Genomic DNA, 26,605 nt, shown 5'->3' with positions numbered 1-26,605 from the left:
TCCTTCATTCATTCAAACGAATTACAGTTCAAGGACTCACTGTGGGGCCTGGACTGTTCTAATAGTTATGCTTTCCTGCTTCCCTAAAAATTATTTGGTAGTGGCAAAAATGAGTAGTGTTCATTTAGAAAGATATATGAGTACTACCTATAGGTCACAAGAGTTTGATTCCTAATTTTTCCCAAGGAAGTGATAGTGAAACAATCTGAAAGGTAAAACTGGACATGGTGGTGCACACCTATAATCCCAGCACTTGGGAGGCTGAGGCAGGAGAATCTTGTGAGTTCAAGGCCAGCCTGGGCTACAAAGTGAGCTCAAGGCCAGCCTGAACTGCATAGTGAGACCCTGTCTCAAAAAAGACAAAAATAAACATAAAAGTAAATGAAAGGCAAATAAGTTATGACATTTATTTTTGGCTTCCTTGTTTTAAAACACAAGCCCATGAAATGGGTGGTATATAATGTTAATTTTTTGGCAAAGGTGTCAGCAGTGTCTTATTGTGAATGGCTTTGTTTTTGTCCAGGAGAAGCTGTGTTGGGTCAGAGCTGGTCGACTGGCTTCTAGAGCACTGTCCTTTTGTTCCGTGCAGAGCTATGGCCATAGGGGTCTGGCAGCTCCTTTTGGACATGGGGATTATGTCATCAGGTTAGTGTCATGTGTCGCAAAGACACAGCATCATTGTTTTATCACAGTGTTATGCCAAGATACACTTGGTTTTCTAGGGGATATTATAAACTGGATGGAAATTGCTTTTGAAGGTAAACGCTTGCATTCTTTCTTATGTTCTAAGTAAAAATGACAGGTCATCTTTGGTAGTCACTTGTTTCTTAAATGTTTTGAAAAAATAATTAGGTACTTGTTGATTTTTAGACTAAGACCTGTAAAAGTCTTTCCCTTAACCTTCCTCCTGTTTCTACTTAAAATATGCTCATAAACTTTTTTTTTAATCAGTGACAGCTTTAGTTGCTCTAAATGTGTATTTATCTTCCTGCACTAGAGTAATCATCAGAAACTGCTTTTCTGAGCGGGATGTGTATGCCATTTTAATTGAATCAGTAATCATGAACACTTAGAGATGTGACCTATGAAGGTTTAGCTGTTTAAATGGGACAGAAAAATACTGTAGATGTTAAGGAGAAACTAAAATAGGCGGCAATATCTCTTTCCTTAGTTGAGCGCAGGGAATTGAAGGATTAGCAGCCAAGCAATCTGGTTTCTTTATTTAGCTCAATCTCTCAGGTGCTGGTTGCTTATGGAGAAGCCCCTTTCTTCTCACTAATGAATATTGAGGACGTAACCCCAGTGCCATGGCAAAAGAACGATACAGATGAGAATGTGGTTGTAATCTTCTTAGACAGCAATACCTAGCTTCTAATACTCTTATGTAGGAAATCAGTTAATTACTTGTGAGGAATGGAGATATTATTAGCTTTATTTGCTGGGTCCAGGCTTTTGGTTAGCAGTGTTTTATGCTAATGCTTTTTGGCAAAATTTTCAACTTTTGATTCCTTTAAAACAGGGTTTTCAAACCTTGGCAGCACTGACATTTTGGATGGGACAGTTCGTGGTTTCTGGGGGCTATCCTGTACATTATAGGATTTTTCGTAGCACCTTTTTCTTCTGCCTTCGGGATGTCAGTGTGTCTGCACATACATACACACACACACCAGTTAGGCCTCTTAATGTCACCAAATGTGCCCTCAGGGGGCATAGTCACTCTTAGTTGAGATCCACTACTTGCTAAACTTACTGTCATGTTCTATTTGTATATCACCAAAGAAATGAAATATATTAGCTCGCTTTGAGACACTAAAAAGCACTTTTTTACTATCTTTTTTGAATTGACACTGATTACATTGGCATTTATTGGTGCAGCAGAAAAATTATAAAATATGTGTGAATATGCTGGCCAAAACTTCAAGTAGTAAGAATAGGTTAGCCAGTAAATCCTTTTAAATTCAGTGAGATTGTAAGCATAAGTGAGGTTAGAATGTATAAGTATAGTCCTACTTCTGGCTTCTCCTGTATAATTATTAGAGCTTTCAATATATTATTTGATTTATGACTCCCTAAACAATATATTTAATAATAATCCACACCTTTCTGTTTTTTGTTTCCAACAGTGGACCAACATCTCTACTTTCAAGATAATTATGTTTTCTATCAGTTTTCATCTGATGAGTGCAGCTACTTGTACTGTGAATTTGAGAGAGAAGAAGAATGGCAGAATGGTGTCAAACTTCTGCTGCAGCTTGTGCCTCTCATTCCTGCCAGGGCTGGCATCTGTGAGCTGTAAGTAGATGCTGTCTGTGCGTAGTTAGATTATTCTTACTTGCAGACGACATCTTGTGTCAGGCAACTGTTGTTTTACTACCTTCTTCAAGAGGTGGATGAGCTATTCCCATTTTTCACATGCAAGTTCGGGAAGAGAAAATAAATTTGTGAAGATTAAATCCAGCTCCTAAAAAACTGAACTGGTGCGCAAATCCCAGACATCCTTGTCTCATCAGCTGCACCACACTGCTTCTGATTTTCCATACCTATAAGAGTAGACGATCTAAATTAGGAATTAACATATGATTGGGCTTAAGTTGGAATGAAATAGTAACTCACATCTTATCCACTATCCAAGTCGTGACTGCTAAGGAAGATCCAACAGACCTTCCTGAAAATAATGTAGAAGCAACATTTGGCAAATTAAAATATGTGAATCATTATCACATGAAGACACTGAATCACTATAAGAATAAAATTAATCAGAGGAGGTTTGGGAACAGGTCTTGCGTCATGATAAGGAGATTCTGACATGCCTTTATTGATGCTGATAATGACAAGTTTATTTCTGATACAGGAGTTAAAAATCAAATTTCAGTTGAAAACTTTTATATAGGTGGAACATCTCAGGTTTTAGAATACTTTCCCTGATTGTTGACTCTTTCAGTTGTGTGGTATTAGTAGGTCACGTAGAATTGTCCTCCTTCCTTAGGTAAGAAAGTAAGTTCAGAGAGAAACATCTACCTAACTGTAACAGAGACAGGTTACTCTTAAAGTGACAATATTGAATAGTTAATACAGTTGAGTATATTATATCATCTATTTTTAGCAAAAGGGAAGTTTTAGAATATGTATGAGACACTGTATTAATAGAAAGATTGATTGCACAGAATATATTTTATGTGAGGTACTATGCTAAATAAATGCCTTATTTCCCTTTCAGAATTCTGTACGACAGGAATTACTTACCCCTATTTTGTAAGTGAGGAGACTGAGGGACAGAGGTCAGGTACCCTGTTCAGGGTCACACAAGTAGCAAGAGAGTCTTAGTGTTTGAATCTGTGTCCATCTAGTTCTGACACCTCTGCTCTTATCATCGGCTGTGGTGCGCCCTCACAAGTTATGGGGGTCATTCTGGCATCTCCTTCTGAGGAATTATAAACAAAAGCTGTAAAAGTGTTAGGCTGAGCTGTGAAATTGTTATGGATTTCCCACAACCACTGTTTACAGAGGGGCTCCCAGTGGTAAAACAAAATCCAAATGTTATTCAATCAGGCTGAGTATGGGAAATGTTCCTTATTGTAATCCAAGCTTAATACAGGTCAGAAACGTCCTAAGAAATGTCAAAGAGCATTTAAGTAAACTCTAACGAGCTTTCTGCAATGCCATGGCCTGCCCTTAAACTACAGTGGCTGTGACTGGTTTGACTCTAAAGGACTGGCATACTCCAGCGGCTCTTCTCACCCATTTCCTGTCCTGCACACAGGTGGAGGTGTGTGCATCCCCACACACGCCCAGATCAACAGGGGCAGGAGAGCAGTGGAGATAACTGTGCAGACAGTCATGATTAATCCTCCCTCCCCCGACCCAGACGCAAGCTGGAATGCTAGTGAGGGAAATGACCTTCCTATAAACCCTCAACTATTCTAATTTCTGAAAATGAAAACAGTTTTAAAATTGGAGCCCTAATATTAATTCCAGATTACCTGCAGTGCTTTGTCACACTGATCACTATAAATACAAGTGTCAAGCTCTCAAGTTGAGATGCACTATAGCATGCTGTGTTTACCAGCAACATTTTTTCCTCTTGGTGTGAACAAGTGCTTTTGCGAGTGATCACCGACTCCCACAGATAAGTGGTCACTGGGGCCCAAGGGACCTGCCTGTGCCATACTATGGGCACTAAGTGTAGAAAGAAAAATTACTGACCCATTGCAAGTCTCTTCTGAAGAGAGGGGGATATCTTTTTGTTTTCCTATACTAGAATTATAAGCCAGCTCCTATGCTATTATAAAACGTCGTGACTGGCTTTGACTCTTTGAAAAGCTGAGCTTTGAGTTACCCAGACTAACAGCCAGTGAAACTTAGACGCCCAGAGATATTGACCTCTTTCAGAGATACTGACCTCTTTCAGTTCCATTGTCAAAGCCCTTTCCAGAGTACCATGCATCTGTCCCATCAGAACTCCTGCTCTAACCTGGCAGTCTCTGCCTTTTTTAGCCTCCAGCCCATGCCAGGTATTCCCCGCTGCCTGTGGAATGCTTCTGTTCTCTCCTCTGTCTCCTTCTCCTTGTCCTTCTTTTTAAAAATCTTGCTAGTTCAGTTCTACCCAACTCTCAGCCAGGAACCCAAATCCTACCTCATGTCCAGTCTGCATTGATCTTGCTTTTGATAACTTCCTGCTCTTTGTTTGTATTTTTTAGTAAATCCCTCATTCTATGTCCTCTTTAGCCCTGTGTTGTTTCATTTTTATTCATTCTAGTAAAATGCCCTTTGATGTCCTCTTGATTCTTGTCTTCTCCATTTATGAGGTGAAAGCGCCTATCTTGTGGACCTTTTAGCAACCTTTTTGGTATTTGAAAGCTATTACAGTCCACCTATGTAGATCCGCATTACATCCTTCTAATTATCCATCTTCTCTGTAAGTGTCTTTAAAATAATGGAAGAAAACCACTTAATGTCTCAGTAAAGAGAATTCTGTTCTGTATAAATGTATTTCTAAAAAGAGAAGCATAATGAAGATTTGTTCTTTTAAAACGGAATGTTTAAAGCAGGAGGGGGAAGGAAGCTGCTACTAATTTTTTTGTTTTGAGTGGGGAAAGGGAGAGCATTGATGAAGAATGATGAAGTAACAGCAAGAGGTAACAGCATAGAGGGGAAAGTAGCCTAATAATTCCTGCAGGACTCCTAAGACGTTTCTCCCTATCAGTAACTTGCTAGAGAATTGCAGCTGTGGGGAAGCTTGACTCTTGGAACTCAGCTGTCATTACCACAACTCCCCAGGGGCTGGGGATGGGCCCTGGGAACAGTCTGTGAAGCTCGGGTGCATGAAACTCTAACCAACAACCAAGTGGTGGACACTTTCATCATTATTCAAGGACTTGCAGAGAATTATTAAAATTTGACTCAGCAACAGAGAATTACTAAAATTTGACTCAGATAGTAAAGAAGAATGTAGCCTCCTTGTCTTTTGCTAAGAGATCTGATGTTGATTGTCTAGATGAGTCCCCATCCTGTTGGGAGCCAGAGAAGAGGAAAAGAAATCTCACAGTCCTAGCCTAATGCAGTGACATTTTTGTAATATAATAATTTTTTTTTAAAAATTTATTTAAAAGAGTAAAAGAAGGATAACATAGTAATAGGGGGATTTACTGAATTACAGACAAAGTGGTAGGACATTATCAATGGTTGTTATTTTACCTCTTGGTATCTTCAAGATAGTTTCTCAGGAAAACAAATAGACAATAATGAGTTATAGACAAAAATGGTAGGAAATTATCAATGGTTGTTGTACTATACTTTGGTTTCTTCAAACTGGTTTCTAGGGAAAACAAATAGAGCTATACATGAGTGATCAATTAAATAATCATTAATATGCTCAATGGTTGTTGTTGAAAACACATAGTAATAAACATACATCCATTTACAAAATAGCATAGGAACAATAGAAATATTACAGCCTTATGGACAGATTGGTAGGAAATTATCAGTGGCTGCTGTAATACATGGTGGTATCTTCAAAGTGGTTTCTCAGGAAAACAGAGATATGCAAGAAAGGTCTAACAAGTAGTTACAGCCTAAGGATTGTGAAAAATAGCGGATTACCTCCTCATCAGTGACTCTTTTCACTGAGATGTGATGGCTGGAAGGAAGGCCAGGATTGAAAAGAAGGACTGAGAGACTAGCATCAGGGTCCAGCAATAGGCTGTTTACTTTTTCCTCTATAGTCATGATTACGTGGAGCTCTTCCTTGAAGATAACGGTCTGGCCAGAGGGAGAAGGCAGAGTAGGCCCTGGGCCCCTTCATTCCTGTTGGACCAGCTGATTGGGGGATCTGAGCTCTGGGGCCTTCGCATCACAGGGCAGTCCAAACTCTAGTGGTCACCTTTACAGTCAGGGCATGGCCCAGGGGGCTTCTTAGGGCAGTCCCTCTTGAGATGGCCTGGCTTTTGACAGTGGTAGCAGATGAATGTAGTCAACGAGTTCTTCTTGGGGCCCCGAGAATCAGACTCAGGGTCTGTTTCTCTTAGTGCTGCAACAAAGGCAGCTGTTTTTTCTCGGTCTCTTTGTTTTCTCTCCTTGGCCTCCTCCTCCTCATGGAGTATAAAATACTGTATAAAATACTGAGGAGGCAATTCTTACTAACATCTCAGGTGAGCTATCTGGGGCAAAAGCCATTTTTTGTAGCTTTTTTCTGCTATTTGGGGCTGATTGAGTAATAAACTTATCTTTAAGAGTAGTTTGTCCCTCTACTGACCTGGCATCCAGGGAAGTATGCTTTATCAGTGCCTCTTGTCTAACAAAGCAGAGGGGTATTCTCTCCAACCTCCCAGTGCATTGGGATCCCACAGCCACTAAGTGTCCTCTCCCCAACCGTCAACACAGGCGGCCGGAACATGTGGATGAAGTCCTTGGCCCGCTAGTGAGTCTCAGCACTATCAGGTGCGAAGTGTCCCATGCAGGTGACCTAGACATGTACCTTCTCCATGAAGGTGGCTCTACAGAATCTGAATATTGGGCACCCATGTAATCCATGAAGTCTCAGTGCAGACCTCTCTGGAGTTCCACTTGCTCCTCCGCTGCAGCCTGTACGGTTAGGGGAAGAATGGCCTCCAGGGGTGTCTCCCCAGGTATTTTGTGCAAAGTCCTCCCGATTTCCAGCTCCTGAATGGCTCCTGCATCCCCAGTCAACTTGACCTCTGAGTCGTCAGGTGTCGGTACTCTTGTGTTCTCTGAGTCCTTGTTCTTCAGCTGCTCGTCCGCTGACTCCAGACCTTTCTGGCTCTCAAAGGCAGGGCCAAGAGCAACCTGCCATGTGGCATGTTTTCCCAGAGGTTTCTCCATGTCGGGATGGTTCATGCACGTCTCCGGGCGGGCCTGTTGTGTCAGTGCTTCTCTGTGCCATGGCATTTCTTGACTGCTCAGCAGGGGCTGGCCCTAGGGCCGGCACACGTCTCCATGCTGCTTCCCGGGCGCCTGCTGCCCACTTTTCCAGGTGACTGCGCCGCCTCCCGGAGTGGGCCCCTGTGGCCTGCCTGCCTCCCTGGGTGCCTGCGCAGCCAGGTCTGTAATATAATAATCTTTAAAGCCCCCTTTAAGCTGCTTAGCATGTTTTTGATCTCCGTTCTTCTTTATTTCTCTCTGTTCCCTCTGTGCAGCCCCTGGGTACCTGAGGAGTGCTGGGGCTCCTTGGCCTTGACAGGGACCACCTGGGACCTCTGGTGTCAGGGTGGTCCCTTTCTATAGTGGGCGCACCCTTGTCATGATGACAGCGGTCAAAGGCAATGGTTGATTTTCAATGCTTGTTACAGTTTCAATGGAGAATGACCCCAAAGTCCTACTTGCTCCCAAGCAGTGCTTTTAGAAGGTGGTTGAACATGGGGTGCTACAGCTACCTTGCTGTGAAGAAGAGGGGCCTGGTTGGAAGTGGAGGTCACTGGGGAGTGACCTGAAGAGTGCGCCTCCCTTCCTGGCCCCGCCTTTTGCTTTCTAATTCCTAGTCGCTGTGACACGAGCAACTTTCTTCACCTGTGTCGCTCTGCTAGCCAGCTGACCAGGGACTGAAAATATGAGCAGAAGCAAAGCCCGCCTCCTTTCGGTTGTCGGGTTGGGTATTGTGCGTCAGTGATGACAAAGTTAATTGAGCCAGTGCAGGTCTCATCTGACATGTCAGCATTGTTTGGTACAGCTGATCTTGCCTTTCTGGAAGCAGTTGTTCATTCACTTGGTTCCTGGAATAACATCGCTTGCCTTTTTCAGGCTCCTTTGCTTATTTTTCCTCCTCTTGACCATGCTAACCACATCTGGGGCCTTGCTTTCCCTGGAGAGACTGTGTCTTATAGAACCAGTCAATTCACAGAAGTAGGAAAGAATTTACCTGTGAGCACACCTTTTATATACAAGGGGTGCTTGAAACGTACAGTGAATATTTAAGTTTAAAAACTTATACAGTAAAAGACACATTGCTGTTAATCCCTCTGCAGACATTCCCCCTTGCTTCTCACACACTTATCCTGTCATTCTTGCCACTTTCTGAGGCAGTTCTGGAAGTCTTCTTTTCTGTTTCTCTTATGAAGTATGATAAAAAATACAGTGAGTGCTGCTGCCCAGTGCCATGTAATGGGAAGGGAGGCTTGTACAAAGCATTCGGTGTTAGCCTGACATGCTGGCACACGCCTATAATCACAGTACTTGGGAGGTTGAGACGTGAGGATTGCTGTGAGTTCTAGGCTACCCTGAACTACATCTCAAGACCCCATCTCAAAAACAAAACAAAAACATTCAGTGTGTCCTCGTCCCCCTTATTCAGTGGATCTGACATCACTTAATTTCTGCCTCTTGTCCAAAATCAAAGTGACTACAGCTGGGCTTGGTGGCACATGCCTGTAATCCCAGCACTCAGGAGACTGAGGCAGGAGGATTGTTGCAGTTTGAGACCAGCCTGGGCTACAAAGTGAGCTCAAGGCCAGCCTGAACTGAATAGTGAGACCCTGTCTCAAAAAGACCAAAAAAAAAGAGGAAAAAAAGAAAAAGAAAAAGAAAAACCAAAGTGACTACAAAAGGTAAACATTTTTGATCTATCCAGGACATCAAAGCGGTTATAATAACTCAACCAAAAGGACTTCCAGAACTGCTTCTGAAGGTGGCCAGAATGATGGGTAAGTGTGTTTTAAGTGAGAAGTAGTGTTTTGAGGCAGATTAATGGAAATCTGTCTTTTACTTAATATATTTTTAAAATGTAAACACACACTATATTTTTCTGTCATACCTCATGTGAATCAACAAACCCAGAGCACACATCCCAGCCACCTGTACTTTTAGGACTTGCATTCTCTGGGCCCCTTGCCACCAACCCTAATCATCCAGTTCTATACAACTGCAGGCAGCCTCTCTGCTCCAGGGCTAGTGAAATTATTCAAATTACTCAATCCTTAGCCTGTTTGTCCTATTTCCCTTGTTACTACAGGAATCACACACACACACACACACACACACACACACACACACACACAATGTTCTACATTTTTCCCTCATTTCCTCTGCCTCCTGAATGACCCTGATGCCTGCCCTGTGCCTCTCATGGGGTGACATGCCCTTTCCTCTTGGGGATTGTGAGTAACAAGCTGCCTTTTAATGGCAGTTATCTCTGGATCTGTTGATCTCTGAATATTCAGGCTGGCCATTCCTAACTAATAATAGAACATATATTTTAAAGCACTGACCTCTAAATCTGACATGTCCTAAGCTCAGTATTTGGTTTACTCTGCTTTCTCTGCTCTGGCTACGCCCTCTGGACATATCCAGTGAGTGATGCATTTATTATCAGTCCTACAGTGATGGCTTCCAAAATTAGATCCCTGTATCCCCTTTAGCATCCTACATAACACAGCATCACTGTTACCCCCGATACCTTCTCGCCTCTGTGCCCTTTCTTCTCCTTAACCTGCCTCATTTTTCCTTTTCCACCTGACATGTGGAAGCAGCATGAGAAATTCATTGAAATCCTCAGCTCCTGGAAGGGGCCGCATTCACAGCCTCTGACCTGGCAGCTCAAGTTCAGAGTTGCCGTCCCTGTGTCCCAAGCCTATACCCTTTGTTTTGTGCTTCTGACTTCTCCTAATTACATTCTCATGATACCAAGAGAAGAAGAAATACTAGCTGGGTAAACCAAATATTTTTGGAGTGTTTGTCAAAACTTTTTTCACAGTGGATCTTGGCACAAGTTTTGTGTTGGGATCCTAGGGGAAGAAATTTTCCGTTTATCTCTTTAAATTGTTTTTATACAAAATGTTATAAAATCAGCTGTTCGTAGTCTTTGTTGTTGTTGCTCGTTATGCCCTCTCCCAAGGAAGTACTGAGTCCTCCAAAGTTTCTAAAATTTCCGTTGTTTATAGGCAAGGCTTACTCCAGGTGTGGGAACAGATTGCTTAGCAGAGTAACTCTGTATTTACGAGTAGCACAGGAATTGTAGCAAAAGTTGAACTCTTCGGTTTGGTTGTATTAGCATTTGAAATGCAGCTGTTTAATTAGATATTGAGCATTAATCTTCACATCCTAAAAATAAATACAAAAAAAAAGATAACAGCAATAACTGGTTTTATGTAACCTTAGGTTAGTGCATCCCTGTGTACCCTGGACCCTTAATGAAATCTGTCACATTCACAGTTTACTAGTGTTGGGTAAATTTACTGTCAGAGTAACAGTGGCCTCATATTATGAAAAACTGAAGAAGGTAAACAGGTATTTGTGTATATGTATCAAGATCTCAAAAGTACTAATTCTCATTTTTCTACCGTCTTTCTTTTCTTTTTTCATGGGAATTTGCTTTGTTAGGTAAAACAGTCCCTTCCAGAATATTGGTGTTATGGGCAGGAAAAATGGGAAGATGTTGATCGAAGGGTCCAAACTTTCAGTTGTAAGTTGAGCACATCGTGGGGATCCAATGCACGGCATGGGTAGTGGTGCGAATCACTCTACATTGTGTATGGAATTCAAATCGTCACATAGTGCATCTTGAATATATACAATATTAATTAAGTATGAATAAAACATGCTGAATATGGTAGGGAGTCACTCAAGGATTTTTGAACAGAGGTAGGACATGCTCTAATTTATATTTTGGGAAGACTGCTGTGGCTCCTAGACCCAGGTTTGAGATGCTGTGACTGGGACCACAGTGAGAGTGATTGGTGGGGGGTGTGGTCAAATAGGAAGTACTGTAAGGCCTTGAAGGAAGAGCTAGAAGGATCTCAAGTTGGACATAATGCAGGGTGTGTGGTAGGGGTTAGGACAGAGGTCACTGGTGACTTGTAATTGGAAAGAGTTGCCCTCAATTAAGGTGGGGAAGACTTTAGGAAGGGCAAGGCCTTTTGTTTTGATATTTTCTTTTGGGGTGAATGGAATGATGTGTCTAGTTCCCTGGTTAGAAGGGCAAGAGCAGAGGCCTTTAGGTTTTGCTTCCCTTGTATCCTTACAGTAGTATGCTTAGACCTTGTAAGATGTCAGTCTCTAGCTCCAGGACTCGGCACTCTCTCTTGAAGAATTACCAGATCTGCCTTGGACTGTCCATCCGCGGAGGCTTTGAGAAGCACCCCTGGAGTTCCTAACGGGGTGCCTGTTGGCACAAACTCTTGGGGATGGGAGCTTCTCCTTGGGGAAGCTCTCTTTCCGTCACCATCACTGCCACCATGCAGTGATTCCAGCCAGAGTTGCCTCGTTTCCCTTCTCTCACCACAGACTTAGAAGCAGCACACCTTTTCTCTTTTATTCACTGAACAGCACAATTCCCATCAGTAATAATGGAAAATATGCAAATACCACCCTTGATTTCTTTTCTGCCCCATCTATTTTCATTACCTGCTTTGATCTGGTAAATGAGAACTTTGTCTTTCCTCGGCTGAGCTGATGTGCATCTGCGCACATAACAATCAGTGTTTATCTTCGTTTTGCAAAAATGCGCTGAATGAGAGATGCATCTGATAGTTTTGGGCATTTTGCCTGTGCTCTCCAGTCCTGGTCCCCTGAGCGTCCCCTACTCCAGGTGAGATGAACTTGGAGAGAAGTTCAGGGCCTAGATGGTCAGAGAGGGGTAGCAGGGAGGGACTGAGGGACAGCAAAGCTCAAGGGAGGGAGGGGACAGGATCTGGTGGCTGAGGGGGGGAGCACAGGAGGGACACCTTAAGACGCCATAGGCAAAGCTGAGACCCTCGTGAGGCCAGAAGGGTCAGTGTGAGTTAGGTTCAGTTAGGAGCCTGTGAGATCCCCATGTGAGTGAAAATGAAGCTCCTGGCATTGCTGCATCGAGCCACTTAGAAGGCAGGTGGGCCAATAAGGGAAGCTTACGGGGATTCAGAAGCTGGAGAAAGACTTGGGAGTTCTGGGCGTGACTCCATAAATCATGGTGACTGAAGTGGTAAACGTCGGGGGTAGGCTGCAGACAGCTCCTGAAGGATCATTACTGTCTCTTTCATGCATATTTCCTTCAGAAACACTTTTACCAGCTCCTGTTTTGTGCCGGAAGAATGATGAAAGACAGTTTTGCTTCTGAGCAGGGAGTGAATTATTTGTCACTAAAGCAGCAACAGCTCAACCGCTGCTCATGAAATAACCATTACCCGTCCTAGACACATGAGCTTCCCCTGAAATTTCAAGTTCCTTTCAGCAGTTTATTGAAAACAGATTCATGACAGAATCTGTGTTAGCACAAAATGCCTCATGCCCATTAACTAATCCTGCAGGTGTCTGTTGGGGTCTGAGAAACATGAAAAGACATGACCAGCCCCCGCTTCGCTCCAGAGACAGACAAGCGACAGAAGCCCTTGCTTGGCACTCTCGTCTCTAACACGCTCAGCTCTTAATTTCCTGTCAGATCTGTGCAGGCACCTCAGCTGAGTCACAGAAGCCTGGTTTGGTGGCTTAGGTCATTAAGGGTTTCAAATCTCTTCTCAGTTTGTAAGGAAACCTTCTGTGTGAAGAATCTTAGTAATAAAACTTACTATCTGAAATGTTCATTATTATCCAGGTAACTTTTTTTTTAACATGCTAAGCTGTGACATTCAGTTGCCACTGTTTGTATCAGGCAGATCAGGAGCAGGCATTTGACGTGGCTGCTGCCTGCGTAATTGAGGTATTTGACAGACCGAGCACTGCCCTGCCTGCACCTTGCAGTCCTTGGAAAGGCAATGGCTTGTAATTCATTGCTCTGATTTAAAGGGTGTGACTTTTTTCCTGAAAGGGGGTTCACTCACATTGATAGAAACAAGGAGCCAATGCCAGAATTGATCCAAATAGTTTTTCCCGTCTTAAAGAGCTACTGCCCCACTGTCCTCCGCTCAGGGAAAAGCCCTCTTGCCCTGAAGGCTCCAGTGGGTGGACTGCGGTTCTGGTAACAGGGCTCCGACAGTCCCTCCACATCCACCAAGTAGGTTGAAGGTGGCTGCCTGGGCAAACAGACCAAGGAGATAAGATTATACATTCGGTTTGGCTTTAGTCAGTTTTTTTCTTTTGACCAAACCAGGGAAAATAATAAAACTTAAAAGATTTTTTTAATAAAAAAATTATGTGATGAAATCTTTTTCATGAATTAAATTAAAAATAGGCATTTTCCTAAACAAAGTGCCCATACACTCTTATGGCTCATGGGCTGTGGTCTTTTGAAGAAGGAGGTGCCTCTGGCTTTTGTATCCTTCGTAATTCCCAGCACGTTAGTAGGCCTGAAATAGACCATTTCACAGTAAATTGGCTTGGGCTGGCTGAAACTTGCAGGCAGTGCCAAGTTCACATTTCATATTTTCAAAACTTAGGTTTCATTTGGAATCAAAAGGAATTGCAGTAGGTAACTTCCTTACATGCTCTGCTACTTTTGAACATGCCTGTATCTGTGAATCGGGAGTGTGGGGCTCTTGTGGGCTCGCATTTGGAGAATAGCGCTTAGCCCTGAGATTCCAGTGGTGCACTTCAGAGGTTCTTGCTAACTATTTTGGTTTTTCTTTGGTTTTTTCTCCGGTACCGGGAACCGAACTCACGACCTTGCGCTTGCCAGGCAGGCACTTTTGCCGCTGAGCTAAATCCCCAGCCCTGTTGCTAACTATTTTGAAGGAACAGATAGTTGTCTTGCAACAGAGTTGTGTTTCTGTGGCTTTCCTGGTGTTCGTTACTTGGATGCTTTTACTCATAGTGACAATGTCTCTTTTTTTAGCTCTTTATTCCTCATAACTTGGCAGGTAACTCAGAGCAACCAAAGTCAAAGGGTAATTTGTTCTTTGTTTTTCAAAGGTCTCATCAGAAAATTGAAGATGCCGAAGAAAGCAGTGATGAAATCCTTGCTCGTCTAACGTCTGCGGTAAGGCCATGCAATTTCCCTGCCTAGAGGTGCAGAGATAATGAGACTGGGTCTTCGAAGGGAGGCAGTTTCCATAGCAGTGTAAGGAGAGACTTGCCCTCTGGCTGCTCATCATTGTTAGAGGCTGGAGATGAGGGGAGGGAGAGATAGCTTTGACTTTCTGTGCCCTGCTGTGGCCTCACGGGCACGATTGTAGATATTCCTGGTGGAAAGTTCCTGAAGCCCTCATTGGAGGTGTAGTATCTGATTTTTGGAATCTAATATGATTTAACCTAGGAAGAACTGTGGCCTGCTACACAATGGGTGAAAGACCCTCTGTTTCATTAGGAAAAAAGGATCACTTCTTCCAACAAAAGGCCAGGACTTCGCTTTTTAATGTACCCTAATGCATCATTTCCATTGTGTTTTTTAAAGCCGCTGATCACACTTGGGACTAGCCTTGCTATTCAAATGTTGGCTTTGGACCCTAGTCACTGAGCTTATTTTGACAGGCTTTATTTGCAAACCTGTGCCCCAAAGTTTTTATCCACTGGCTTGATGGATTGGAAGCTTTTCTAGCCTTCCCAAGGACTCTTTAGTTCTGCTTTAGCTCCATTAATAAAACGGTAATTGTGGGAAATTATGCTCGCTTGAGCGATGTGTAGAGATGAAACTATCTGCAGGGTGTTACATACCAGGCCTCACCACCTGGGCACAGCTTGAAGGTTGAAATTTTTTTGCTTGAATGGAAAGCAACTTAGAGAAGTAATTTTTGACTAAATATGGTGATCAGTGGTATAAAACTTCCTGTGAAATGAAATCTTACAGCATGTTATGAAAAAATATTTAGGGTGACCTTGGTAAATTAAAACAGTGACCAAAGAGGACTTCCCTATTACATACAAAATTGTAATTCAGAGTTAAAGAAATCACTTTCCATGAGCCAGATACTATGTTAAATACCATATATTTATACACACATGTTCTGTTAAACTATACAGCGGCCCTCTGAAGTAACTAGTACACACTCTTTCTCTATACACACACACACACACACACACACACACACACACTGAAGAGGTTGTACAGGTTGAAATACTTCACCCAGCTCGAAAGGAGCAAAGCTACTATCTGAACTCAAGATTTTTGTAAACTCCTAACCATGTTCTCTTAACTGCAGTGTGTCATTTTTCCCCACAAATATTACAGCATATTATAATGTAATATATTACAGCATAATATAGTGCTTTGGTAGTTTCAGAAATGGCAAAAGACATGTAAGACTTAGTTTGTGCAGTCATATTGAGAAGATAAGAACATATACTTAAAAAGTTGACATATGAATTATTTGGAAATCGGACACAAAAAAAATATTATCTAGGTAGTAAATGCAAAAAACATAGCAGAAAGCTTCAGGGAGGAGGCTGTACTTGAGCTACCACTGAAGGCAGTGACATCTTGAGCAAGTGGCTGATTATTGGGAAGGTGTGTCCTAGTTGTGGGGTTTATTGCATGCAGGTATGAGAATGAGAAAGTACAATGGGAAAATAGTGATAGGCCCATCTGATTAGAAGAGAAGGTCCTACAGAGGAGTGTGAAGGATTTTTTGAACTTCAGGTCAATGTGATGAAATAGATGTTTAAGAAATGTAAAGAGTGCTGGGCATGGTGGCACATGCCTATAATCCCAGCACTCTGGAGGCTGAAGCAGGAGGATCACTGTGAGTTCGAGACCAGCCAGGGCTACAAACTGAGTTCAAAGCCAGCTTGAACTTTATAATGAAACCCTGTCTCAAAAAAAAAGACCCTCCCCCAAATGTAAAGAGTTAGAGGAAAGAAAACTGATGAAAATCTAGAGTACAGAAGGTGAGTCCACAAAGGAGCACAATAAGTTTTTAAAAATCGACAGGACTGGATAAAGATAGATGGGGAATCAGATGACTGAGTTCCAAGTGAGAGTGCATAGACATATGGTGATATTCTTAAGAAGCTGAATAAAATATGTGGAAAAAGATGATGAGGGGCATCCTGAGTATAAGACAATAAGAACATACAAATACTCAGGAAAGACCTGGAGGCAGAAGTCTGGAGCTCAGCAAGTTTGGTGCTCCAGAGACACTGCAGATGGAGGAGCAGAGTAGATGGTAGAGCCCACAGTAAGAGGGGTCCAGGGAGATGAGAAGACAGAGAGGAAAGGGAAACAACTGAATGGCTTTTACTGTAAAGCCAAATTCAAGGGTGACACAAGACAGATTTAGGTGAAGTAATCTTACTGGGAAAATTCCTCAGCTAAGAGACCAGATAAATCAAGGTAAGTTGCTAGAATGGTATTTAGGCCTGAAAACAAAGGGCAGAAGAGAAATTTTCATTTTTTAAAAATTGATAGTTAATCAATCTGGAATAGCAAAATTATCTGTCTTACTAAGATTGAAGATCTTGATTCTTATTTTTTCCAGCAATCTGACCTTGGCCAAATGAGGCTGAACTGGACCATCTGTAAGGTCCCTGTAGGTTCTAAAATTCCATTTTTCAAGCCAGGCATGGTGGCACATGTCTGTAATCCCAGCACTTGGGAGGCTGAGGCAGGAGGATCACTGCGAGTTCAAGGCCAGCCTGGACTACATACGTGAGTTCAAGGCCAGCCTGAACTGCATAGTGAGACACTGTCTCAAAAAAGACAAAAATAAATAAATAAATAAAATTCTGTTGTTCCTTCCACAAGTATTGATTGAAGAACTGTTGTGGTAGATGACCTCTTCAGAATGTGTTTATTGCTCTTGGTAAAAGTAAAGTCATCCAGGTGCTAACCCCCAGACAGGAAGGAAGACACATTCATCACTCAAGCAACAGTTCTCACTACCAGAGCCCTAAAGGTGATAAAGGAAAGAAAAGTGACACCATAATGCACTATCTGGAGGGTTAACTAACGTGCTTTCTGAGGGTTTGCAGGTGTGGGGGGATACTGGCCTGGGGGCAAGAGTTTCCAACAGTATAGGTCACTGTGCCCTCTTGTATGTGCATCTTTTTAATTCAAATATGGGGCCTTTGTTTATGGCTGTTTTAAAGAATTCTGCATTTCTTTAACCCCAATAGTTTATTTCCTAGTCCCTTCCCTCTTCATCAGGTTCATAGGAGCAAGGTCCTGCCCTGTAAAACAATAGTACCTGAAATTCTACTCTGCAAGAAAATTCAAATGAGTTTTCTGTTAAAGGAACATGGGAATACAGTGCATGAGCAGACATAGGTGTCTTTATGGTTCGGTCAGACTTACCGTTATTAAATTTACACAAACATGAACGATTAAAATGTTCCAGCCATGTTTCTCGAGATTCTCAGGAAAGAGTGGCTCTCCTACATATCTGACATACAAAAACCTAGGTACTGAAAAAGTTTCACCCTGCGAAAGCTGTAATAGGCCCTCTCCCCCAGATCAAGGCTCTACAGTCCCTCTGGGGATTGCTACCTGAGACAGTGTGACATTCCCTGAGATACATATGGATTCTGCCTTGCTATCATCACCTCCTTTTTACTATCTCCAGCCAGTTTGTTAACTTAAAAACTTCTTCTTTCACTGAGTCTCTGGTGATACAATACATGCTCAATAAAACTGGTCAGCTAAGAAGGGCCTTTGAATTTTCTGGCTTATTAGTGCCCATCCTTGAAGGTCTGAGCATTATTTTTGTTAGGTTTCTGGTGCAGAAAAGAACAAAGCAAATAAAAGGTAGGCTTTATTCCAGACATGGAGAGGGGAGGGTGGCATGACATACCAGACTCCTCTAGGCTAGACAAGGGAGCTGGGGTTTATAAAGACTCTGGCTAGGGGCGGAGCTTAAGCAGTGAGCTTAGTGACATGTCAGAGCTGATTGGGGATTTCTTCACACGCAGGAAGGGCAAGAAGAAATTTTACTCCAGGCTGAGGGGAGGAGACAAAGCAGGGGGTGGTCACTGGGAAGATGAGCTGTTGGTTTGGGCTTCAGCCATGTTACACCACCACCACCATAATAATTCAGTAATTCATACCCAGGCAGGAACCTGTCAGTTTTATTTTTAAACATTAGTTCTAGTGTTCATGACAAATAGAGTGTTAATCATCAGTGAGGTAACTTTTATGTATTCATGTTACAATCTAGAAGTGTGCTCTCTCAAAACTAAAGCAAATGTAGGGAAATGTTTCGATTCATTATGAATTGTTTTTAAAGCCATGGGTATTAAAGGTGTAAATTTAGGAAGTAAGCTGGACTTTGAAGCATTGAAGAAAACTAGAAGTATTTGGCCGATATCCAAAGACAGTAAATGGAAACATGGACCTCCTTAAATAGCAGTTAGAAACTGATTCTATGCTTGCATCTTGTATTTAAAATCAACACTCAAAACCTATAAGAATATTTGTATTTCTTATGGCTAAGATTTCATGATTAAAATTGTAGAGATAAGGAAGCATAAACATCTCCCCAGGCGTGAGTGAAATTTTCGTTCGCAGCCTAGCTGCTAAGTTCCTGAAATGATGTGCATCAGGCTGTGTTGTGAGTTGCACACACTGGATGCCTGTGTGGCTGGGTGGACACAAGGGGCCCTTCCAAAGGGGCAGGGGCGTGTGGGTGTCCTCTGTGCTGCTTGGTCCGGCAAAATCACCGTGACTTGGTCAGTGATAGAGAAGACAGTCTGAGTATCTAGAACAAAGCCCTCCTGTGGTGCTGGTAGGGAGTTCATAACCAGAAATTCAGAGCAGCATTAAAATGACAGAGAAGTGTTCAGAATTCATGAAGCGCGATCAGTGAGGATTAGAACAGCATCTCGTACTCTTATACCGGGTAACTAGGCATGCGCTCTTACACCCTTGTATTCCTCGTAAGACTGAGGCCATTCATCGTTTTCACCCACTGAGAGTCCTCTGTCTGTGTGTTCCGTTCTACCCCCATGCCTTCAGTTCATGCGACTTTTCTGTAGAACTTTTGTCTTTGAGGCTTTCAGTGGTGTTTTCCAAATTCCTTCTTGTGGGCTTTTCAGGTGCAATTCACTGTTCTTATGAGAGATACTACTGAGCTAAAATCTTAGCTGCCCATTAAACTCTGTCTAAGAAGACAACTGCTGTAAGTCTTGGGAGTCTTACAAGGAGCTGCTAACACCCCAAGAAGCAAAACAGTGTGTTAGAATGTATAACTTTCGGTGGAAGGATTAGAGAGCAACAAATGTGCTATGGAATTTATTCTTTACTTTCTTTTTACTTTTTCTGGGAAAAAAAGTGGCTATAACTTCTTGCTATGCCACGTTAGCTTCACAAAGGCGTCTTCCTTGCTTCATGTCCAGAGGTTGTGGTGCAACACCACCTCTTTCACATCAACCCCGAGCTTGTTCTCTTAGGCTTTCTAGCATCTTTTCTCAGGTCCTGTTCTCATTTTTGCCCTATCTGGAATCTTGGTTTACAGACAGACAAGTGGATCAATTGTATTCTCATTAACTAAGGCCTGCATTTAACTTTTCTGATTTTTCTCCCATGCCTTTTTAAAATTTTTATTTTATTAGTACATGTCTGTGGTACATAATGATTATATTCATTTTGGAGGGTTGGTACATGTACATAACACATCTTAATTCCTGCTGTGTCTCCTTATTCCCTCCCTTCATCTCTTGGTCCCTTCTCCATTTGTGAAAGATCGGACAGAATTCTCTTGGACAGTACTTGTTAGGGAGCTACCAGCAGCCAGGTCTGCAGGAGACCCAATTGTCCTGTCTGTGAAACCCTGCAACTGTGGAATTCAAAGACCCAAACTCACCAACTTCTCATTCCTCTGTCTTCTTGATTCTGTTCTCTCATTTTTTTTCTTTCATCAGTGTAAAGCTCCTCCTCCCTTTGCTGTGTCTCATTTCTCACCTAAAATTTCATTTTCTTTAGGGTGGCTCTTTTACAGGACTCTGCTTACAACCTTTCTTGGAGCAGGGAGGACGTAAAGTGGCTAGAATTCCTTTAGTTCTTGCTGACTCAAGTTTGGATTTGAAACTCTGGAGCAATTCCTTTTTGAGCATAGTGTCTAAAGAAAGTAGTGACAGCTTTTTAAATGGGAAACTTTCAAATGGGTACTGGTTCCAAGTGCAGGATAACATGAGATTGGATTTTGATGAATCTTTGAAAACAATGTGAGAGACATGTTTACAAGACCATGTGCCGAGTTAGTAAGGGCTAGGAGGAGTCTTAGGCAAGCGGCAGTGAAAGAAGACATGATGAGCTCAAATGATAACTGTTTAAAAGCACATTTAGAAATGATTTTTAAATTAAATCCACTCATCCCTTTCTTGGCTATCTGCCCCCTCCTTTATGGGGAGTGGAGAAGTGCGGTACAGTTAATCTCCTTCCCTCAGCCTGTCGCAGACCTGAGCAGGCTTGTCTGTTCAGAGAATAAAAGGAAGACACTTCCCTGGGAATGACTAACCTCTGTCTGGCTGCCTCAGGATCATGAACATCTTGTTACCTTATATTTCTTACCTATGGGGAACATGAAATTCCTACTTGGAACATTTAGGCTGGCTCCATTCCTCCCACCGGCTTAGTAGCTGCTATGTGATTTTGGGAAGAGCCAGGTAGATTGTTCTGACAAAAGCTGAGAGAATGCAAGAAGTCAGGTCTGATTTCAGAAGTATTTAAAAAGCATCAGTGGAACTGTAGTACATGGGTACTGTCGTATTTCCGTTGTGTGCGAGGAGCGGTGGGGCTTATTACTTCCTTCCCTCCTTGTGCTTCAGTGCTGCCCTCATCTGGCGAGTGCTTGAAGAGCACTGGCCCTTGTGCTGTAGGTGTCCAGCTCATTTGGATAGCGGGTTAAAGCTCTTTCAGTTTTCCTTAGGTGGAATCTCACCATAACACGTCACACACCTCTGGCTGTTAATACCTGAACAGATTGCCCGGTGGTACACTCCTATCCCTTATTAGTGAAAAATGTTTTGCTTCTGTGTCTACTCTCCATCAGGATTGTTTTCTTCTTTTTGAGAATAGATCCCCAAATATCATAAAATGCACATGCACCCACCTTTTAAACATCAATTAGTCATCATCTACAGTTTCAAAGAAATTCTCTGAACCTACCCAAATTATGTGGTAATCTAATCACAGGCCCAGTTCTGAGAATTTTGTTTTGGTGAACGATATAATACATGCTGTTTTGCCTACTGAAAGGGCCTGTTCAAGGGCTGGGGGTATATCTCAGTGGTAGAGTAAGTGCTCAGCATGGGTGAGGCTCTGGATTCAACCCCTAGCACCAAAAAAAAAAAAAAGTATTCAGATGGATGAGAGTGAGCAGAGCCCATTCACAAGTAAAATATGTTTCAATGAATTCCTTGCAAACAGAGCAAGAGGGCTATGGGTGTGTTTGTGCACATATACATTATATATTTACGTATATATTCCCAAGATGGAGAAGGTTCTCTGATTTAAAATACATGTAGAAAATAATAGACTTTTTAAATTGACAAGGAACAGAAATATACCATCCAGCTTTCAGTCTGGATATTGACAGTCCTAGGTTTGTGAAGTGTTGCAGTGAAATCCCCTGTGAAGGAACTGTAATAGGATGACTGTAAGCATTTCATATTGAGCTGCTTCTCTGTGTATTTGTTTAAAATAATACTTCTTATAGTTGCTTTGCATGAAATGGAATTTTCCTAGGCAAGTCAATTTTGTAGCATTGTATAGTACGTCCACATATGGAGAAGGACTAGGACACATAAAAGTGAAAATTGCATTGCTGGTGATGATAGAATAACAAATTTAAAATTATTTTCTGTTATCTCATATTGTGTAAATTAAAATATAGTGACATTTTTATGTGGATACTGGGTAGAAATAGCATGAATTATTTCCTATATTTGTGAATGTCATAGTAATGCTAAATCTGACAGTTTTCAGTACTGCGGATCTTGCTTTGCAATTTCCTTTCCCTTTTATCTGACATTTGGATCATTCAACTTGAACATAAAGATGTCATGATTTTTTTTCATTGCAACATAAAATATATGCCTGAAGTGAATCTATCGAGAAATAACCCATCATTAACCTTCAACACTTATTATTTGCTAGAACATCTGAAAGGGTTGGAGACACCTCAGGGGGTGGAAGTAGGAGGGCAAGTGAATGGGTTAATTTAAGATGAACTTGGGGGTACTGGCTTGAGCTTGAGGTAGAGTAAGAGAAAGTTGTAGGAGGAAAGTGAATTTGGTGTGATCTGCTAAAGATTTTACAGCAGGCACATCCTATTCCAGAGCTAGACTCTACTAGCAAGTTACTGAAAGGCCCTAAAAAGGGCATGGAGGGGTAATTTTTCAGAACAATGAGGATCTGTGTTATTCAGTGAGAAGTGCAGTGATCCTGCAAAGGTACCCTTCCTGGCATCTATAAGCACTACACGACATGGCAAAAGATATTTATAAGATATAAATAAGGTTGTAAATGTGGATGGTCTTTGTGAAGCCAGTCTAAGCATGAGCCTTTAGGTGCAGAGAACTTGCTCTTGTAAGAGTCCGAGAAGTAGCACAGAGAGGGAGAGAGAAATTCTAAGCCTGAGAAGGATCCATGTCATTGCTGGCAATGACATGTAGGAGCCCGTGTGCAAGGATCAGAAAGAGGTCTGTAGGAGCTAAGGGAAGCTTGCAAGTGACAGCCAGGCAAGGAACAGATACTCCTGTGCAGGAACAGGAGTCTGCCAACACCCTGAATGAGCTGGAAGCAGATTCTCCCTTAGACCCTCCAGTAAGGAATTGAGCTCCCTGGCTCCCTTGAGTTTGGCTTCCTAAGGTGCTGGGCAGAGGACCCAGTGGGGCCACACTGCACTTGGACTTCTAACCTATAGCAAAATGAGACAAGTAGTGGCTATCCTTTTAAGCAGTTCATGGGTGCTAACGTGCTATGGCAGAGGTATAAATTATATATACTCCTTGTTGAATGCATATCCATAATCCCTTGATTCATAATACAGCAATTCTCCCTTGATAGTAAGAAACTGCCAGGCCAGAGCTAGTTATGTCAGTGGATACCTCTGATGTTTCAAAGTGAATTTCTACAACTAAAGTCTGTCTTTATACATTTATGAAAGCTTCCAGAGTTCTGTGGAAATCTTAAATTTATGTCTGAAGTCTGGAAGTATAAGCACTTGAAACACTGTTGATGCCTGCTCTTAGCATTGTGTGTGTGTGTGTGTGTGTGTGTGTGTGTGTGTGTGTGTGTACATGTCTTGTGCATGCTAGACAAGCACTTTACCACCAAGCCACATCCTCAGCCCTGTTCATGAATTTTCAGTGGAACATTTCAGCTCCTTTTATGCTAGTTGCCATAGGGATGGACTTGGTAGGTGAAATGTACTAAGTGGAAGCAGTGCTAATTGTCAGGAGTTTACAGTTTAGGTGGGAAGAAAGAGCTCAATATTTCAAATATCAAAAGGAGGACTGGGTCTTAATTAGTTACTTCCCTGTCATGGAAACAAAATATCCAACACCTGTCACTTAAAGAAGAAGTTTATTTTGGTTCATGGCTTCAGAGTGTTTAGTCCATGGTTGCCTGGCTCCCAGGCAGCAACAACATAGTGGAAGGGCCTTGCACAAGAAAGATGTTCACCTCACGGCATCCAGGAAGCAGAGCACCAAAAGAGGAGCCAGGGACAAGAATATGCCCATTAGACCCTGCCCCAGTGATTTGCCTTTATCCAGTCCTTTCCACCTGACAACACATTCAGCTCTCAAGTCATCAGTGGATTAATCTGTGGTTGAGTACAGTGCCCTCGTGATTTAACCACCTCCCCAAAGCCCCACATCTGAACACATGAGATTTTTGCAAGACATTTTAGTTCTAAATGATAACAGAGTGTCCCTTCTTCTACTGTTCAGCTCAGATGTTGTGATAATGACAGTGACAGCTAACACGCACACAGTACTTACTCGTCATCAGGGACTGGTCCAGGTGCCTTGTACATGTTAGCTCATTTAATATTGCAACAGTCCTCTGAAACAGAGTGCTGTGACTCCACCCTACCACCTGGAATCCTACAACTGCTCTCAAGCTTGGCATAAAACAGAAGATTTCCTATTCCCTTTGTAGGCTTTTAGATCTTAAGTTCTGCAGTTTTTGTAGATAGACTTTCTAGTTAGGGAGGGTCTTAGTTAATTTGCATTTATTCAACCTGAATGTTTCTGATGTAACATCCCTACAAGGCTCTATAGGAGCCTCTCCCTACAGATGGGAGAGCTCCTTCTATAGAGGATCCCTAAAGTGCATGGGATTTGACTGCTGGTATAGTTCTACTGTTGCTATAGTTACAGTGTTATCTCTAAAAGCACAATGATTGAGAAAAAGGCATTCTCTGTGTAAGGAATGATGTGTAATATGGATTAAAAAGCATAGTGAGGCAAGAATTAAATTATATCTTTGAAGCTACTTAAACTCTATCACATAAATCTACTGAAGAATTATTTACAATGTTGTGCAGATTTTAGAATAATTTCATCTTACCAGGAAATAGGAAAAAGTAACTCAAGACATAAAACTTAGAGATTTAATGATGTAAATATAATTAATATCCAATATACTTGCTTCCTTAAAATACATTTTATAAGCTAGATGTCATGGCACACACCCGTAGTCCCAGCATTTGGGAGGCTCGAGCAGGAGGATCACTGCAAGTTCGAGGCCAACCTGGGCTATGTAGTGAATTCAAAGCTAGCCTAAACTGCATAGTGACAAAACCTTGTCTCAAAAAATGAAAAAAAAAGTTAGATATAAGAAATTTTTATTTATTAGGAAATTCATGTTGGTCACCAGTAGGACTTTGGTGAAATCACAAAAAGGAATCATCATTTCAAAGATGAGAGCAGCTCTGCAAACCAAAGGCGTGGATATACATATCTGCTCTTTTGATAAGATGCTAGTACTATTAACTTGCACTTTTTTATTGCTTTCAATTTCTGTAGCTTCTCCTGTTCCTTGTGCCATAAAGTTCATGAGTTTTTCATAACAAAAGATGACTTCCAACAGGTATTTTTCATTTGCTTGTTGATATTAGCATCACCAGTATCTGTCAGGAGGCTTAGACATCCATAAAACCACTGGTTCTTCACCTGCAGGCTGACAGATGTCACTACTACTCCAGGTATGACATGAACACCCCCATTTGGGGGTGCGGTGTAATCAGGAAAGGAAATACTCATACAACTAATCTTGGAAGCTTCTTGTCTCAGTTAATTTTCTCTTATTGCTGAGACAAAATACCTAACGCCCAGAATTAAGAAAGCAAAGATTTGTTTAGCTCACACTTTGCAGGGGTTCAGTCCATACTTGGCTGGCTCCAAGGCAGAGTGGCACATGGCAGAGGGCAACAGTTTATAGTGGTTAAAAACAGCAAAAGCAACAAGAGCAAAAGGGGAGGACTAGCAGCCAGCAAGCCTCTTTCCCTCCCTTATGTTGTATGGAGGCTACTCACTCTGCTACGCCCAGTGCAGGGTGGGAGTGGCACTCACACCCCTAGTTGCAATGGACCATGAGTGTAGCATTCACACCTATAATCCCATTAGAGCATGAGTCAATCAAAAACTCCAGAAGCCGCCCCATGACTGCATGAGGCTTTGGGCGAACATCTAGACACAAACCATAACACTCTGATACTCATCTTCCCGTATAAGCTTCATCTCTTGAACCTCACATAGTGGACTATCTCCACTGTTGGTTGAACTAAATTATGCCTTTTTGCAACTTTTGTCTACTGATCAGAATTTCATCTTCCTCCTTTCAAATATTTGGAGTTGATGATCATGTTCCCTCTAAGACTTCCGTGAAGCAACTATAAACACTTACGTTTTTTAATCACAAAAATGTGTACTTGTAGTGGTGCCAGAGCTCAGGGGAGAATGATGAACAAAAGATCCATCGAAAGTCCAACAAAGGAGACCCCAGTTAAAGAGGAGATTTTGCCAGAGGGTGGCAATGGCTGTAGGACTTCACTGTCAGGGGAGCTGGATGACACTGAGAAGAAGATGGTTACTAAGAGGGGACCTGAAGGACAAGTAAGTAACAACCACACAAGGTTGGGAGGCAGAGAGGCGTTCCAGACAGAATAACACGAGGAATAGTCCATTCATAAAACTGCCAATATTATATTTAAGGCTAAAGCATGAATTATTATTTATTTGTTGGATTTTGAAGAGTAATACTAGACATTCTAAATACTGGACTTTGTGTCATGGAGAAGTCTTTGAAGAGCTTCCTGGGAGAGATGTGATATTGTAAAATTTATTTTTTAGGATTGTTAGTGTAGTAAAG

At 42.0% G+C, this 26,605-nt stretch overlaps 1 protein-coding gene across 1 annotated transcript in view; it reads left to right on the top strand.

Moving 5' to 3' along the window:
* Rapgef5 (Rap guanine nucleotide exchange factor (GEF) 5) overlaps nt 1-26,605 on the top strand; it is a 190,404-nt gene that overhangs the window by 6,949 nt on the left and 156,850 nt on the right. The window contains exons 3-5 of the mRNA XM_005377379.2: nt 524-645; nt 2,124-2,292; nt 14,269-14,335. Coding sequence (XP_005377436.1) covers nt 594-645; nt 2,124-2,292; nt 14,269-14,335 — 288 coding nt within the window. The 5' untranslated portion in view covers nt 524-593. The remainder of the gene's footprint in view (nt 1-523; nt 646-2,123; nt 2,293-14,268; nt 14,336-26,605) is intronic.

Source organism: Chinchilla lanigera, unplaced genomic scaffold (genome assembly GCF_000276665.1).
Source record: "Chinchilla lanigera isolate Chin_1 unplaced genomic scaffold, ChiLan1.0 scaffold00009, whole genome shotgun sequence".
In the NCBI taxonomy this organism is placed as follows: Eukaryota; Metazoa; Chordata; class Mammalia; order Rodentia; family Chinchillidae; genus Chinchilla; species Chinchilla lanigera.
The sequence above is the reverse complement of the archived record's forward strand: the minus strand, read 5'-3'. Positions and strand labels throughout refer to the sequence as shown.